Source organism: Salvelinus fontinalis, chromosome 8, assembly GCF_029448725.1.
Source record: "Salvelinus fontinalis isolate EN_2023a chromosome 8, ASM2944872v1, whole genome shotgun sequence".
NCBI lineage: Eukaryota > Metazoa > Chordata > Actinopteri > Salmoniformes > Salmonidae > Salvelinus > Salvelinus fontinalis.
Window position 1 is genome coordinate 10,983,001 of NC_074672.1, and position 16,056 is coordinate 10,999,056.

Here is a 16,056-nt window from a genome sequence, read left to right on the forward strand (position 1 = left end):
AATGCTACCAAATACTAATTGAGTATATGTAAACGTCTGACCCACTGGGAATGTGATGAAAGAAATAAAAGCTGAAATAAATAATTCTCTCTACTATTATTCTGACATTTCACATTCTTAAAATAAAGTGGTGATTCTAACTGACCTAAAAGAGGGAATTTTTACTGGGATGAAATGTCAGGAATTGTGAAAAACTGAGTTTAAATGTATTTGGCTAAGGTGTATGTAAACTTCCGACTTCAACTATATATATATATGTATATCTTTTAACCCCTGTTTTTTCTCCAATTTTGTGGTATCCAATTGGTAGTTACAGTCTTGTCTCATCGCTGCAACTCCGGTACGGACTCAGGAGAGGCGAAGGTCGAGAGCCGTGTGTCCTCTGAAACACAACCCAACCAAGCCGCACTGCTTCTTAACACAAATCCCACCTAACCCGGATGCCAACCGCACCAATGTGTCGGAGGAAACACTGTGCACCTGGCATCAGTGTCAGCGTGCACCGCGCCCGGCCCGCCACAGGAGTCGCTAGTGCGCAATGGGACAGGGACATCCCTGCCGGCCAAACCCTCCCCTAACCTGACGACGCTGGGCTAATTGTGTGCCATCCCATGGGTCTCCCGGTCGCGGCCGACAGAGCCTGGACTCGAAACCCAGAATCTCTAGTGGCACAGCTAGCACTGTGATGCAGTGCCTTAGACCACTGCGCCACTCGGGAGGCTGTAGCGTAATATTCTGTGGTGCAGATGAAGATGAATGAGAGGAGAGTGGCAATAGTTCTGGTGGGGCGTTCTCCTCTGAGCTGTCACACACACACAAGCGCGCATACGCGCGCACACATTGTACTTTCCACCCATCTCTCTCCCTCCCTCCTCCATCTTTCTCTCAATAGACTGCCTGAACAGATGTAGGATCTTAATTTCGATTGCCCTTTTGCTGGAAAACAGGAAATGTAAAACATGTAGTGTATTTGAGGTTTAAAAAGGCTTCTGAAGTTTGAAATTTCCACTTTGAAATTTCAGACTTACTTTCCCTTAAGAAAAAAATGATCAAACCCTACAAAAAATTATAATACACATAATAATAAATATTTCCTCTTGCTACAGGATTATTTTCCTGCCGTAGGATCTTAATTTGATCCGGATTTCTACATCTGTAAGTGGAGGTATGTCTCCTCTCTTCCTCAATTCGCTCTCCTTTTTCCTCTCTATTCCCACCAGGCGTGTCTGTGTGATTAGATCAGAAGCACTAAGTGCTGCTCGTGCAACTTTTAACAAAGTCAATGGGGCTAGCAGAGGACAAGTACTATCTGTCTGACCTGGTTAATCGCTATGTGATGATGATGAAAGTCAAGCCAGAGCAGTTTTTCTAGATATCCTCCTGTTGGGTTTATTGGTCTGATGCGATTTCTGGAAATATACTGTATATGTGGAAAATGGTTGTAAGTTTTCTGACTGGAACTACAAAAAATGCGATTCGTGACATTTTGAAAGGTAGGATGATGGTAAAGGGTTTATTGGCTTAATATGATATGGTTGTAGGTTTTCTGGGATTACTTTAGCTAATGTCATTCTAGAGATTATTAAAGGCAGGATGGGGATTTGTTCTTTGAAATAGTCATATTATGTAGGGTAATAGTTTTTCTGGAGCTACTGTAAAACGTGTCATTTTAAATTGTAGTTTAAGGAAGGGTGGGGGATTTTCTGGTTCTATGAATCTGCCCCGATAAGTATCCCTTCCGTTTTGCGTCTCTGTTTATCAAGGTATTTAAACAGGGATTGCAATCATGTGATCACGTAATCATTTATGTTGCATCGTCTCCTGTGTGTGCCTGCATACGTTGGTGTGCGCCAGTATGCGTATGTGTGTCAGATAGACGGGCATGCCCATGCGCCGCACAGCATGCGTCTCCGTCCGTGCGTGTCATTTTCCTGGTAGTTTGGCCACTGAGCCTCCATGCAAATGTTGTAGAAAAGCTCTCCTCCTCCTGACCTTGTCCTGCCTACAGCTCATTTCCATGTGGCGGTTGAGGGGGAATTGACTGCGATTAAGTCTAATCTAGCTAGACCTTGCAAATGTTACCAATGTACGATCGTCCCTGAGTTAAACTGGAGGGGAAGCATATGCTTGACAATGAGCTGTGTGAAATAGAGCAGTTTTACGGTCATACGAAGCACACACACAAAAAAGAAACATTCACACTGAATAAATGTCCTCCCCCAAAATGTCTAACTCTCTAAAGGTAAGAAAGAAAAGATCAAAATGCATGACTACATCAATTATTTTTCTATTTAACCTTTATACTATAAGGTTTAGTCCCACTGGGATTAGATATCATTTGCAAGAGAAGCGTGCAGATATTCCTGGAGAAAACAAACCCCACCCATCACCCCAGTTTCTGATAGTTGGTCTGCCTCTATAAGAGTGATGTGATTACGGGGCCGCTGGGCGGCTTTACGTGACCTTGGTGTCTCAGAGCGTCTCAGATGGCTGACCTGTTGTGTGTGGGGGTTAAAGGCTACAGGTCACAGTCTTAAGGGGTGACATCATCCGTTCCCCTGCCTAGTCCTCTCCTCAGGGCGTGTCTAGCGTGGCGGTGGTCCCTGTGGAAACAAGTGTGTGCGTGCATGTGCGCGCGCCTTGCGTGTCACACCAGGTGGCGGCGGTGGCAGCTGTGTGTTCCGTTCCACGCCACAGGCCACTTATCACCTAACCCTGGGGACACACACACACCATGCAACCTACACATACACACACTCACACTATACAATGCTGGTTGTTCTCACGGCCTGTTCTCACTGCTCAGTGCTGTAGCCCCAATTCTCAGCCAAAGTGTTCAACATAGGTAACAGGTCCTTCATCTCGTGGTGATGTTGGTTACTGCTCTGCCAGCTCCTCTTCTTCGGGTCCTTATTGTTTTCTATGGTATTCTGTGTGAGCGCGGTAACAATTTACCTTGACTATATATCCACGACGCATCTATTCATTACACATCTATAAGCATTTTATGAACGTATCATCACAGGTCCAAACCGCATTATTAAAGGGTAATGAAATATATCCATAGCATGTCCATAACGCATTCATGTCATGCTATGCAAGAGCTCACCTTTAGGTATCTTAATAGATGCATCATTACAATGACATAGGGTTATCCTTATGGCTGTTCTGAAATGTGCTTCTGCCATACCGGTGTTAGTGGATATGTCAATAAGCCAAACCACGGTACCTTGAGTGCTGTTGTGTCATTTGGCTGTTGTTATGGGGGTGTAAATTACAGTGTTATTTATGGTTTCGGTGTCTGGTTGGTTGGTTAAGTGTTGTTCCTTCTCTCCCACTGTTGTGCTGTCTGTCCGGCTGATGTTAGTACTAAAGCTGTGAGATACGGTGAAGCCGACGTCAGCTATTCTCCCTGGCCTACTCTGACAGACACTGTGTCAACTGATTCTACCTATAGCTCCTCCTCTCAGCCCTCCCTCTTCTCCTCCTCTCCTCCCTCGCTCTTCTCCTCCTCTCCTCCCTCGCTCTTCTCCTTCTGTCCTCTCAACCCTCCCTCTTCTACCTCTCTCCTCTCAACCCTCCTCTCCTCTCAGCCCTCCCTCTTCTCCTCCTCTCCTCCCTCGCTCTTCTCCTCCCCTCCTCCCTCGCTCTTCTCCTTCTGTCCTCTCAACCCTCCCTCTTCTACCTCTCTCCTCTCAACCCTCCTCTCCTCTCAACCCTCCCTCTTCTACCTTTCTCCTCTCAACCCTTCCTCTTCTCCTCCACTCCTCCCTTGCCCCCCCCCCCCTCTCCTCCCTCGTTCTTCTCCTTCCCATAGCCTTTTCTCTCCTCTCGTGGGTAGTCCTCCAATCTCTTCATGGAGTGATTGGACAGAGACACACAGGGATCAACCCCCCCCCCCCCCCCCCCCCCCCCAGCCCTGTGTCAGCAAACAATGGGTGTGTGTGTCTTTTCTAAGAACGGAATCAAAAACTAAATTTGAAGTAAATAGTTACCATCTGAGCCAGACAAACAACTAGGCTGTTTGCTCTGACCGGGGAGGAAGAGAGGGGGAGGTAGGGAGAGACAGAAGGAGAGTAGAGGGTGGATGAACGAGAGAAAGGGAGAGGGGGAAGCGTCAGTAGGAAGATAGGTAGAGTGAGGTAGAGAAAGAGTGAAGGAAGGGGAAAGAGAGAGAGATAGAGAGGGAGAGAGAAGGTCACTGGTAATGGGTTTTCTGCTTAATTTCATAATGTCATGATTGCTCCTATTTACCCAGGCTAAAGTTGACAAAGGCCCAGGCGTTAGGATGAGGCCTGTTTTGTTCAGTGTGCCACCCACCTCGGTCCTGGCCTATCTGTAGGTCTCATTACGGCTTGTTATTGGCTACTGGATGGGGTTGGATGTTCTGTATGCCACCATCTCTCTGTACTGTACTTCCTGGCCTATGACTGTACATATTAATGGCCTGTCTCCACCACTCGTTATGGGTTTCTGTATGGCCTCCACAGTACATAATGTATCTCTACACCTTATTATGGGCCATACATCTCTGTTGTATGGAGCTTTACATATTCCCTATTTAATACTGTGTATGTACTGTACTAGTCTACCTGGCTCATTGTATTTATCCCATTCATTGTGCAGGTCATGTACATTAGTTTCCCGGTCCGATCATATGAGCAGCCATTTAGTCTGGATGTGCTTGCTGGATTCATGTTTTGCAGAGTGTGTGTGTGTGTGTGTGTGTGTGTGTGTGTGTGTGTGTGTGTGTGTGTGTGTGTGTGTGTGTGTGTGTGTGTGTGTGTGTGTGTGTGTGTGTGTGTGTGTGTGTGTGTGTGTGTGTGTGTGTGTGTGTGTGTGTGCGCGTGTGTTGAGCCTCATCTCCATGGCAGCTAGGGTGTGTCAGTCTGCAATTAGGGAGCGTGTCCTACGGCAGCGTGTACATCCCAAATGGCACCCTATTTCCTACACAGGGTGCTACTTTTAACCCAGGCTCATAGGGCGCCAGTCAAAAGAAGTGCACTATTTAGGGGATATGGTGCCATTTGCGATGCAGCCAGAGTGTCTCTCTGATGATGACACTAACGAGACCCACCGGCTGGAAATGGCTGGTTTGTTCCATGCCTTGACAGCTTTTCATTTTGCCTCCACATCCAATGCATTTTAATCACAGTATTTCCATGCATGTTTATTAAGCTCTTCCCCAGTTTTTATAAGCACAACAACTTGTCTGCCCCCCCCCCCCCACACACACACACACACAGTCATTCTTAGTGACTGAATCTGTTTCCGGATCTACGTTATAGCAACCTCGGCGATCACTGATGATCTTATTCTAACTACCTCATCCTTCCCGACTACCGCCAAACGTCATCTTTTGGCCTGTCACGTGATCAATTATCACTCTAGAGCCCAGACCGATAGTCTTACCAATACATTCCAGTCCATTTGAGCCAAAGTGTACGACTAACAGGGCTACCAGAGATCAAAGGATGTCGGTGTCCATCTCTAGAATTCTCCGTTATCTGACCAGAGGATTGTCTGACCTGGTGACTGGCACGTTGACAGCTGATCTGCTGATACGCACCAGGCCTACACAGACACGTCTAGGGATTAAGATGCACTATATTACATGGAGTCACACTACACAGTATAACACATACATCGAGTGTACAAAACATCCATGACATAGACTGACCAGGTGAATCCGGGTGAAATCTATCATCCCTTATTGATGTCACTTGTTAAATCCACTTCCGTCGGTGTAGATGAAGGAGAGGAGACGGGTTAAAGATGGATTTTGAAGCCTTGAGACAATTGGGACATGGATTGTTCAAGTTCTCATTTACGACTGCGACCTGGCCAAGATAAAGCGAAGCAGTGCGACACAAACAACAACACAGAGTTACACATGGAATAAACAAAACGTACAGTCAATAACACAATAGAGAGAAAAAAAGAAAGTCTATATACAGCGTGAGGCTGTTCTGGGGGCAAAAAAGGGGGGAGTGCGACTCAATATTAGGACGGTGTTCTTAATGTTTTGTCCACTCCGTGTATACTGATGAAGAGAGACACACAAAGACATGAAGACACAGAGAGACATGATACACTAGCTAATACATAAAGATACATGGAGGGAACATGATAGACACTAGTACACTCAACCCATGTCTTTTATGCAATCTAATGACTTTTAAAACATAGGATTTATAGATTTTTCTTTCTTTCTTTTTCAACATTTCTTGTTTGTTTGATTAATTGACTTGTTTCTAGATGTTTTTTTTCTTCTTTCTTTCTCTTTTCTTTCTTCCCTTGTTCCTTTCCTTTCATCTTCTCTCCCATCAGGCCGTGCTCAACATGTATCCCCTCTCCTCTCCTCGTCCACATGTACAACCCCACTCTCCTCTACCCTTCTCCTTTCCTCTCTCCTCCCCCTCCTTTCATCCTCCTCTCCTCTCCTCCTTTCTGAAGCCCACTGTTCTCTTAATGAGTCCACTCCTTCACTTGAATTATTCATCCCTTCTTTTATTCTCTCCATTCCTCTGTTCCCCCTATATTGTCTTGAGGGGGAAACATCAATAAGTAAACAAACCAGCCGGCAGTAGCTCCCCCTATTCTGCAGTGAAGACAGACAGTATAGACTATAGGATGGAGGGTGAGAGACAGCGAGAGAGAGAGAGAACGAAAGAAAGTCTGGGAGCGAGTTGGTGAGCGGTAAAAGAGACTGAAAGTGTGTGTGTGTGTGTGTGTGTGTGTGTGTGTGTGTGTGTGTGTGTGTGTGTCTGAGACTTTGTCTGCTTGCATGTACATGTGACTATGAGTGATAACTGCTAACCGGGAGGGAGCATGTTGGTTGTCCGTACGTGTGTATGAATAACTGAATTTCTATGTGGAGTCAGGGGGGGGGGGGTGCTGTTGCTATGTGGAGAGAGACCCCGTTGTCATGACAACATGGAAGGAGTGGGTGGAGTGGGCTGAAGTGGGTCCCACCTGACAACCTTTATTTTCTCCAGCTTTTTGTCACTCCTGTATTAGCCCTTAACCCTGACAAGCCAGAGGGAGAACAGGCTTTTAGAGGGGAGAGAGGGATTGGGAAAATGAGAGAGGGGGGAGGAAGATAGTTAGAGGAGAGAGAGTATATAATCACGCTGTATGACATCCAACAGCAGTAACTGGAATGTGTGTTGAGCTTCTAACTGTTGGTCGGTCTGTTTGTAGATGAGCTTCTATATGGCATTTAGAGTGTGTTCTTTTTTTCTTGTAACCTTTCATTTACATTTAACTGTCACCTCTGCTGTTCTTCAGCCATATGTTATATTGCCCTTTAAATGCAGAGGAAAGCACAGGCATATTAAAGAGATATTGGAGTCGGTTCTTCATGTCGTAAAGAAACCCCCTTTCCAATAAAGTTGGATGATATTGAAGGAATCAGTTTTGTCCATGGCAATTTGGTCAGAGGAGTGTATTAGAGGATGGAGAGATGGAAGGGTCAGAGCAAAGTGTTGAATATAGACAAAGGATGGAGAGATGGATGGAGGGGTGAGAATTGTATTGTGAAAGCAAGGGGGGTGAAAATAAAAACCTTTCAAGCCTAGTGTCGCGTATCTGGAGAGTTGATAGTGGTAGAAGAGGAAGAAGGAGAGGAAGATTGTTAAAAAGGTGACAAGGAAATTGGCACTCTTCTCTCTTTGACAGGCTCTACTATAGTGCTCGACCCGAAGAACAGATAGTCTGTCCCAAATGGCACCCTATTCTCTAGCACATAGTGCACTACTTTTGACCAGAGCCATATGGGCCCTGGTCAAAAGTAGTGCACTGTTAAGGGAATCGGGTGCCATTTGGGTCCACAATCATCATACAAAAACAGAGTAGATCTGATCCATTAATGTTATCTTTCGTTAGTGCTACGCACACAGACAGACAGACAGACAGACAGACAGACAGACAGACAGACAGACAGACAGACAAACAGACAGACAGACAGACAGACCGACCGACCGACCGACCGACCGACCGACCGACCACAGGAGGTTGGTGGCACCTTAACTGAGGAGGAAGGGGCTCGTGGTAACGGCTGGAGTGGAATAGAATCAAATACATCGGACGCATGGTTTCCGTGGTTTCCATGTGTTTGATGCCATTCCATTCGCTCCATTCCGGGTCATTATTATGAGCCGTCCTCCCCTCGGCAGCCTCCTGTGACACACAGTAAGACATGACAGAGTAGTAGTAACCATCATTTCTGCCACAGAAGGAGTAGACACAGGTAGCGAGGTGATACAAGTATTATTTCACCAGGCGGAGAGCTCTGAGTGTAGTCTCACTGCAACAGTCTCATGTATTAAACATGACCCTGCCAGAGAGAGGGGGAGAGAGGGGGAGAGAAACAGACAGACAGATAGGAGAGTGGCAAGTACAGTACATGTGATCGGTCTAGCACTAAACCAAATATATGGTGAATATGAACTATTTATGTGGATGAATTTGGGGCAAATGTACCCCTGCCAGACAGACTGGGAGAGAGAGGGAGGCAGGTACAGTATAGGTCCGGGTCTGGGGACCAAACCAAATACATGGTGAACCGAACGCCGCTGGTGAGTATGAATTATGAATTTGGGTGAATTTGGGGCAAATTGACGCGACAGGAAGGAGAAGGTGATAAATAATTTACTCTACAGGGGGTCCCTGAATTATTGTTGCCCCCATCCCATGTGGTCCCGTGTCCGCCCCCCCCCCCCCCTCCTCTCCTCCTCCTCTCCTCTCGTCTTCCACCACATCCACAAGATGTCCCGTGTCCCTCCCCCTTTCCTCCTCCTTCCTCTTCCGTGTCCGTAACCCTCCTCTCCTATTTTGTCGGTTGACCCCCTAATCGTTCCGTCTCTCTCTCTTTGCTCTCATTGCCCGGTGAGTGAAACCTGTTCACTGCCCGTCTTTCCCTCCATCGTCTAATCCTCTCACTCCATTTCTCTCTGATTCTAAATCCCTTCCTCACACTTTGTCCTCCTTTCTGTCTCTTTCGCTCTCTTGATTTTCCAGACAGACAGACCCTGAGGCAAGGAGGGGTAAAGGGGGGGGGGGCAGGTATTCATTTATTTCATCCCCTCTTTCATTCCCCCTCCTCCCTCCCTCCCCCCTACACATCTTCACACAGCTTGAGGTGTTAAATATTTAAAGAGAAGCCATGACAGGACACAGGACCTGCGAACACACACACGCACACACACACACACACACACACACACATACACCCCCCCCCCCCCCCCTCCCTTGCCAAATGTGTAGACACAGGGGCACACACATACACACACACAAAAGTGGAATACTATAACGAAGTACGGTCAGGTACTGGATCTGACTGTTTAGAAGTTCTTACTGCGTTGCAATAGGCTACCTGAATCAGCTGTATTAAGGGCATTCACATTTTTTAGAAGAGTGAGTTAAGAGTGAGTTTATTCATGATATCTGGCACAGTATTGCCACGGCAACAGCTTTCGGCCAGTAACAAATAAACCAGGGAGGAGCTTTTTCATGAATAGATTCATATTGTGGAGCTAACAAAAATGTTATCTTAACTATTAAACACTGTGATTTTTTGGGGGATGCTGAGCTGTTGTATTGTAGAATATGTGTTATTGCTATAATACACAGAATATGATGGACTCAAATGGCTCCATCCTGTGTTCCCCTCCCGCCCTGCAGGTTGACGTTTATTGTCATGAATCTCGCCCTGGAGGCAGAACTGAGCAATTTCCGCTCGATGGGCCAGCAGCTATATCGTAAAAATTCATGAAAACAAAAATTTCCTTTTTGGTCTTAATTTTACGGTTATGGTCAGGCATGAGGGTTAGTAATTTGGTTAAGGTTAGGGTTAGGTTTAAAATCTGACTTTTTGGCTGTGCCAGCTAGTGACCACTCTGCAGAGCTGCCTCCAGGGCAAGATTCATGACAATAAATGCCAATCTGCCCCTCCCTCCCTCTTTTCTCCCTCCTCTATCCATCCTGTCTTTGATAAGAGGGCGGTTGAACGTGCTTCAGTTCTGTCAATGCTGCTTCAATACCCAGAGAGCCCATTGACAGGCTGGCAGGGCCAACAGGCTTGCACTGATTGTAGCTGCCAGCTACTTACTAATGTTAATCACTGGCTTTTACAGCAGAGAGGCGCCATTTCAGATATAATGTATGACAGAGTGAACACACAGACAAGCGCTTGATGCAGTCGGAACCAGGGCTACAATTATACAGGCGTACAATATATTATTATTGTATTGTATCAAATAGCCCGTATAGGCCAATACACTTGCTTTGGCATGCATTATCTGTTGCTTTTTTTGTGTGGAGGGCAGGCCATACATGCCTTAGATATTTTGTAGATAGCAGCTATTTTGAACAAGGATTCCAATGACTGTGATGTGTTGTTGTCTTTGCCTACCTTAGTTGAATGACTGTGATGTCGCTGTCTTTGCCTACCTTAGTTGAATGACTGTGATGTCGCTGTCTTTGCCTACCTTAGTTGAATGACTGTGATGTCGCTGTCTTTGCCTACCTTAGTTGAATGACTGTGATGTCGCTGTCTTTGCCTACCTTAGTTGAATGACTGTGATGTCGCTGTCTTTGCCTACCTTAGTTGAATGACTGTGATGTCGCTGTCTTTGCCTACCTTAGTTGAATGACTGTGATGTCGCTGTCTTTGCCTACCTTAGTTGAATGTGCTGGCTGTAAGTCGCTCTATAGCGTCCGCTAAATGACCTAAATGTAGATATCACATAGCCTTTACATTCTCTCTTGCTCTGGCATTTTGATTTTGTGTTGTCCCCTCCCCTCTAGCAAAATGCCTCAGTGCGCCACGTCAATTATGTATCAGGCTAGCAAGTCACACTAAATGTATGTATGTTGATCTGGATTGTTGCCTCATTATTTGATTCACAGCTAGCTTGTGGCCAGTTTGCCTCTAGAAGACTGTTGCTGCGCCACTCCCTCACATAGTACATCTTCATCGTCTGGTTTCTCTGTCCGTCTGTCCGCCTGCCCGTCTGTCTCGCTCTCTCTCTCTCTCTCTCTCTGTCTCTCTTCTGAAAGAATATCACAGCATGACGTCTCCTTTCAGAGATTGAATGACGTTGGATCGATGATGACACCATCGGACGTGTCTGTAGACTCCTATGGCGTTAATAGTTTTTCAGACAGCCCTTACATGGTACGTGAGCCGACTGTGGTTGCTATATTGTCTATTGTGGTCCTGTGTGTCTCAGTCGGTAGAACATGGTGCTTGCACCGCCAGGGTTGTGGGATCGATTCCCGGTACCACCCATACGTAAAATGTATTCACGCCTTATATCATGACACCTCCCTTCAACTATAGATTAAATAAAGTTGGATGACACCAGACCTGATAACAGATTTCCAAACAGCCCTTACACGGCTAAGGTTACCCAGACCTCCCAGCTGTAGTCTCTATTGTGCCTGCTGACCTCTGCCCTGAGCCAACGAGGCAGGTAACAGGGCTAAGATTGGATCAGCTGCAGCTGCAGAAAGTCAGACAGAGACACAGGGATTGACAGAGGTGGTGAAATCAGCCATCTGTCTGTTGTCTCAGAATCAATCACCCCTGTGATAAGGGAAGTGACCGTACAGCCTAGACAGGGTGTGTGTGTGGGAGGTGTGTGCTAGTGAGAGAGAGACAAAGCGAAGGAGAAGTGCGTCTGTGTGGAATCGCAGCGTGTTTGGGTGGAGTTCTCAGTGTTCAGTCTCATTACTCGGGAAGATGACATGCCTCCCTTCTTTCTCTCCCGTCCTTCCCCTCTGCCCCCCTCCGATTGCCCACCTAACCCATTATAGTGTTCCCCTTTACTGCCTTTATGTACTCACTACTATTAGGGCCCTGCCTTCTGACTGAGACCCACTGGAGCATGCCCCTTTATCTGTGTTGTCAGCCGTGTGTGTGTCTTTCTCGGTTTAGAGATGTGTGTGTGTGTTAGGGTTTACTTGGCAATGAAGTGCCCTGGCTCAGCCGCGTGCAGTTCGTCGGTGGCATTCATCGTTGGGCGCTCCACTCAGCACCCTCTCAGCGACACCTTATCATGTTAACTGTGTGTCTCTGAGGCTGTGTGTCTGTACTAATACCCACAGCAGTTCCAGCTCTGCTCTGTTCCATTCATCCTGTGCTAATGGAATTTGTTAAAGGCCAGCCCAGACTAGCCCGTCTGGTAATTGGGCCCCCGAACCCCCCTATGAGAGGCACTCTGATCAGCCAGTACTAATATCACACAGCCTGACAGAGGAGGGGTGTGTGTGTGTGTGTGTGTGTGTGTGTGTGTGTGTGTGTGTGTGTGTGTGTGTGTGTGTGTGTGTGTGTGTGTGTGTGTGTGTGTGTGTGTGTGTGTGTGTGTGTGTGTGTGTGTGTGTGCATGACAGCAGAGAGAGTTCACACATTGATTGGGAGACCTGGTGTGTGATTTTGTGGCGGGGGGGGGGGGTTTACCGTCACAGCTGTCACCTTCCATCACACCACCTCCCCAACACACCCCCTTCCTTCACCCCCTCTTTTACCACCCTATAATCTTCCCCTTCTCCTCTCCCTCATGAACAGAGTTGCCCTCTTTCCTCTCCTCTTTCTCCTCTCTTCCTCTCTCTTCCTCTCCCCCTTCTCTTTACCACTCTACAACCTTCCCTCTCTCCTCTCTCTCATTCTCGACTCTCTTCTCCTCCTCTCTTCCTTCGATTCCTCTCTCTCTAGCCTCTCTTCCCCCCACCCCTCTCTGTACCACCCTCCAACCTCCCCACTCTCCCCAAGGTCACCCATCTATCTAGTTTGGCGTTGCCAGTTAACAGTGGTGTGAAGAGCCAATACTCTCCTACACACACACACACACACACACACACACACACACACACACACACACACACACACACACACACACACACACACACACACACACACACTGCACCCCTCCCCACCACACACACCTTCCATCACTCCCTCCCCAAACAGACCCCTCCATTCCTCCCATCTCCCCCCGTTGTCCCTCCTCTCCTCCACCCACTCTGTCATTCCCTAGCTGTTGTAGGTCTGATAGGTGAAGTGACTCTCTAATGGACCATTTACCACTGATGTTATTCGTTTAAACTGGCTCATTGGGTGTGTTTCACTTCTATTTGTTGTTCTCTTATTTTAAACGTAGTCATTCTCAGTTGATTTAGATGTATTCTCTCAGAGTTTGGAGTTGGAATCGTTAAAATGCTTTTCACTCCTTCTACCACCTTTCCCAGATATTGTTGAGTCCATTCTTTCTCAGTTATTTTCTTTGGTTGCCAGATATTGTTGAATCGTGTCAGTTGAGAATGGTGGGAGGAAACATTTGAGGACATGCTTATTGTAACTGGAACGGAATGAATGGAATGGTATCAAACACATGGTTTCTGTGTGTTAGATTGATACCGTTCCATTAATACCATTGCGGCTGTTACAAGGAGCCCGTCGTCTGCGCCAGTGTGACTGACTGACCAGCAGCCATTGCTGGAGAAGATAACTGAGAATACTAATGACTATTCCTTTGCATCCCTTGTTTCTCTTCCTTCCCCCTCTTTTTTCCCCCACCATCTTCCCCCTCTCCTCTCTCCTCTCCCTCGTGCTGGGTTGCCCTCTCTCTTTCTCTCTCCCCCCGTCTCCTCTCTTCCTTCACTTCCTCTCGCCCCCTCTCTCTGTACCACCCTCCAACCTTCCCCCTCTCCCCAAGGTCGCCCATCACTCTAGTTTGGCTTTGCCAGCTAACAGTGGGTTGTAGGTGCCAAAACTCTCTCTCTCACACACACACACACACACGCACACGCACGCACACACACACTGTTGTGTGTAGAGCCAAAACTCTTCTTCAATATTGGCAGCTGCTCTTATCACCATTGATTTTGCCTGGCTTGGTAACAAGGCCAATGTCTCCCTATAATTCTCTAGCTATTGTTTCCTGTCTCTCAGTGCCTTTCCGTTGTCATGATGTACTGTTGTACTGTAGCAAATAGCAATCCAACAATCTATTGTACTTCCTATTGAGCCTAGTTCAACAATCAGTCAGTGGACTGTGGTGCCGGTGGAAAGTAGGCCACGCTTTGTGGCTCTGTGTGGGCCTACTGGGCTGCCGAGGGTACAGATGGACAGACTGTGTGGCCTCCTTGCCTCCACAACATGACTGATGATAGCATCTTTAACAGCTACTTATCACCATCACAATCAGGGAGGTTAGTCTTGAGTCTTTCAATAGGGCTCAACCACTCGATCTAAATCGTTGCCAATTAGCCATGTCGTTCTGTTTTATTTTCTGTTTTCTTGTTTACCACACGCTTGTCACCGCACAGCTACAGACGTAGCCTAGACACTTGAGTTCTTCACATTTTAATAGAGCTCCAAGACGTTGTCTAATTACAAATGCCTTTTTAGTTAGCTAATCGTCTTCTGTCTATTATCGGATGTGACGCTTCATCAATCTACCTCTGTTGTCTCTGCTCCATATGGTCTCTTGGACTGTCTGTTAGTTCGCCCTCGTATTGCGTTGTTGACTCCATCTGTTTCTCTGGCTGACCACTGTCCCTTATGGAAGAACCATTGTAATTACCTACATGTGCTTTTTTTTACTGCTAGTTCTCTTTATAGAAATGAATATGTTTGGTCTCTCTCATCTATTTATTTATTGTGTGTGTGTGTGTGTTAGCTCTCTGCCTGGCTCTCTCTAGTCTTTGACCACATGGTGCTGGTGCAGGGTAATTTGTCTCTCATTCTGACACATGCCCCTCCCTCTCCCCTCCTCCCTCCCTGCTCCCCCCTTCTTTTATCTTTCAGACGGAAGACAGCAGGAGGGCGTGGACCTGAGCGAAAGAGAGAGAGAGAAAAGAGAGAGAGGCTGAAAGCAAAAGGAAACAAGGTAGAAGAAAAGGAAGAGTGGGCGTGACAACAGAGAGAGAGAGAGAGAGAGAGAGAGAGAGAGAGAGAGAGAGAGAGAGAGAGAGGCTGATACACACGCTCGCTCGGCAGGAGTGTGTCCAGATTGCCCTCTGTGTGCGTTTTGTGTGTGTTGAGCAGGTGGGACTTTGATGGGACAGTGAGCAATGCCTCGCACGCAGCGACAGCAGGTTGGCAGTAGGGGGCGACGCACTCCTCTGCCCCTCCTCCTTCTCCCTCTCTTCTCCCTCCTCCTATCCCACACTCCTCAGCTCAGCCAAGCAGCTATACACATACCTCCCAACTGTGAGTACACCTTCTTAACTTAATTCACACGTCAATGTACTTGAATAGTCGCTGCTCATAATAATGTCAAATAATGACTGAGATGTCCTCACTAGGTCGTCACACTCATCAGCATTGCAGATAGAAATGTAGTGTACAGAGCAGAACAGACTGGATTCTAAGTTCTTTCCATGGAATTTCTATCTGCATCTTTAACAATGTGGTTATGAGGTTTTGGGCGTTCAGTCTGTGGTTATATTGTATGCATACTTTGTCTATTTACTTTGGAATTGATTACCTCAACGAATTTATTAGTTATTCTATTCATCTGGTTTCCTTAGTGCAAATCAAATTATGGATTGGAGGTCCAGGGTAATTCAACAGGGAATTGAGTTATACAACAGGAAAAAGAAGGCGCAAATCCACGCACGCACGCACGAACACACACACACACACACACACACACACACACACACACACACACACACACACACACACACACACACACACACACACACACACACACAGAAGGCAGGCGATGGGTCAGAGTTGTCTCCTCCCCTCCCACTCAATGCAATATCCGAGCATTAAAAAACAGCTGAGTTTGTGGGACTGCAGGGAAATTGATTCGGAGTGTCCTACAGCTTTGCTTTAATAGCAGACTTTGAGGAAGAATTGTGGATGCATCCTAAATGGCAAAGTATTCCCTTTTATGGCGCACTTCTTTTGACTAGAACCCTACGGGCCCCGGTCCAAACGAGTGCGAAGAATTGTGTTTGTTGCTGCGGCTGCTATTGTTGTTCTGTTATTCATCTAAGTCATGGATCAATGACTCACTCAGACCTTCACCCACTCTAACA

General features: G+C 46.8%; 1 protein-coding gene across 1 annotated transcript in view; it reads left to right on the forward strand.

Annotated features, from left to right (window-relative positions):
* The window catches only part of LOC129861423 (neural cell adhesion molecule L1-like), a 79,375-nt gene that overhangs the window by 22,917 nt on the left and 40,402 nt on the right, over window positions 1-16,056 (forward strand). The window contains exon 2 of the mRNA XM_055932810.1: window positions 14,813-15,217. Within this exon, the coding sequence (XP_055788785.1) occupies window positions 15,079-15,217 (139 nt within the window). The 5' untranslated portion in view covers window positions 14,813-15,078. The remainder of the gene's footprint in view (window positions 1-14,812; window positions 15,218-16,056) is intronic.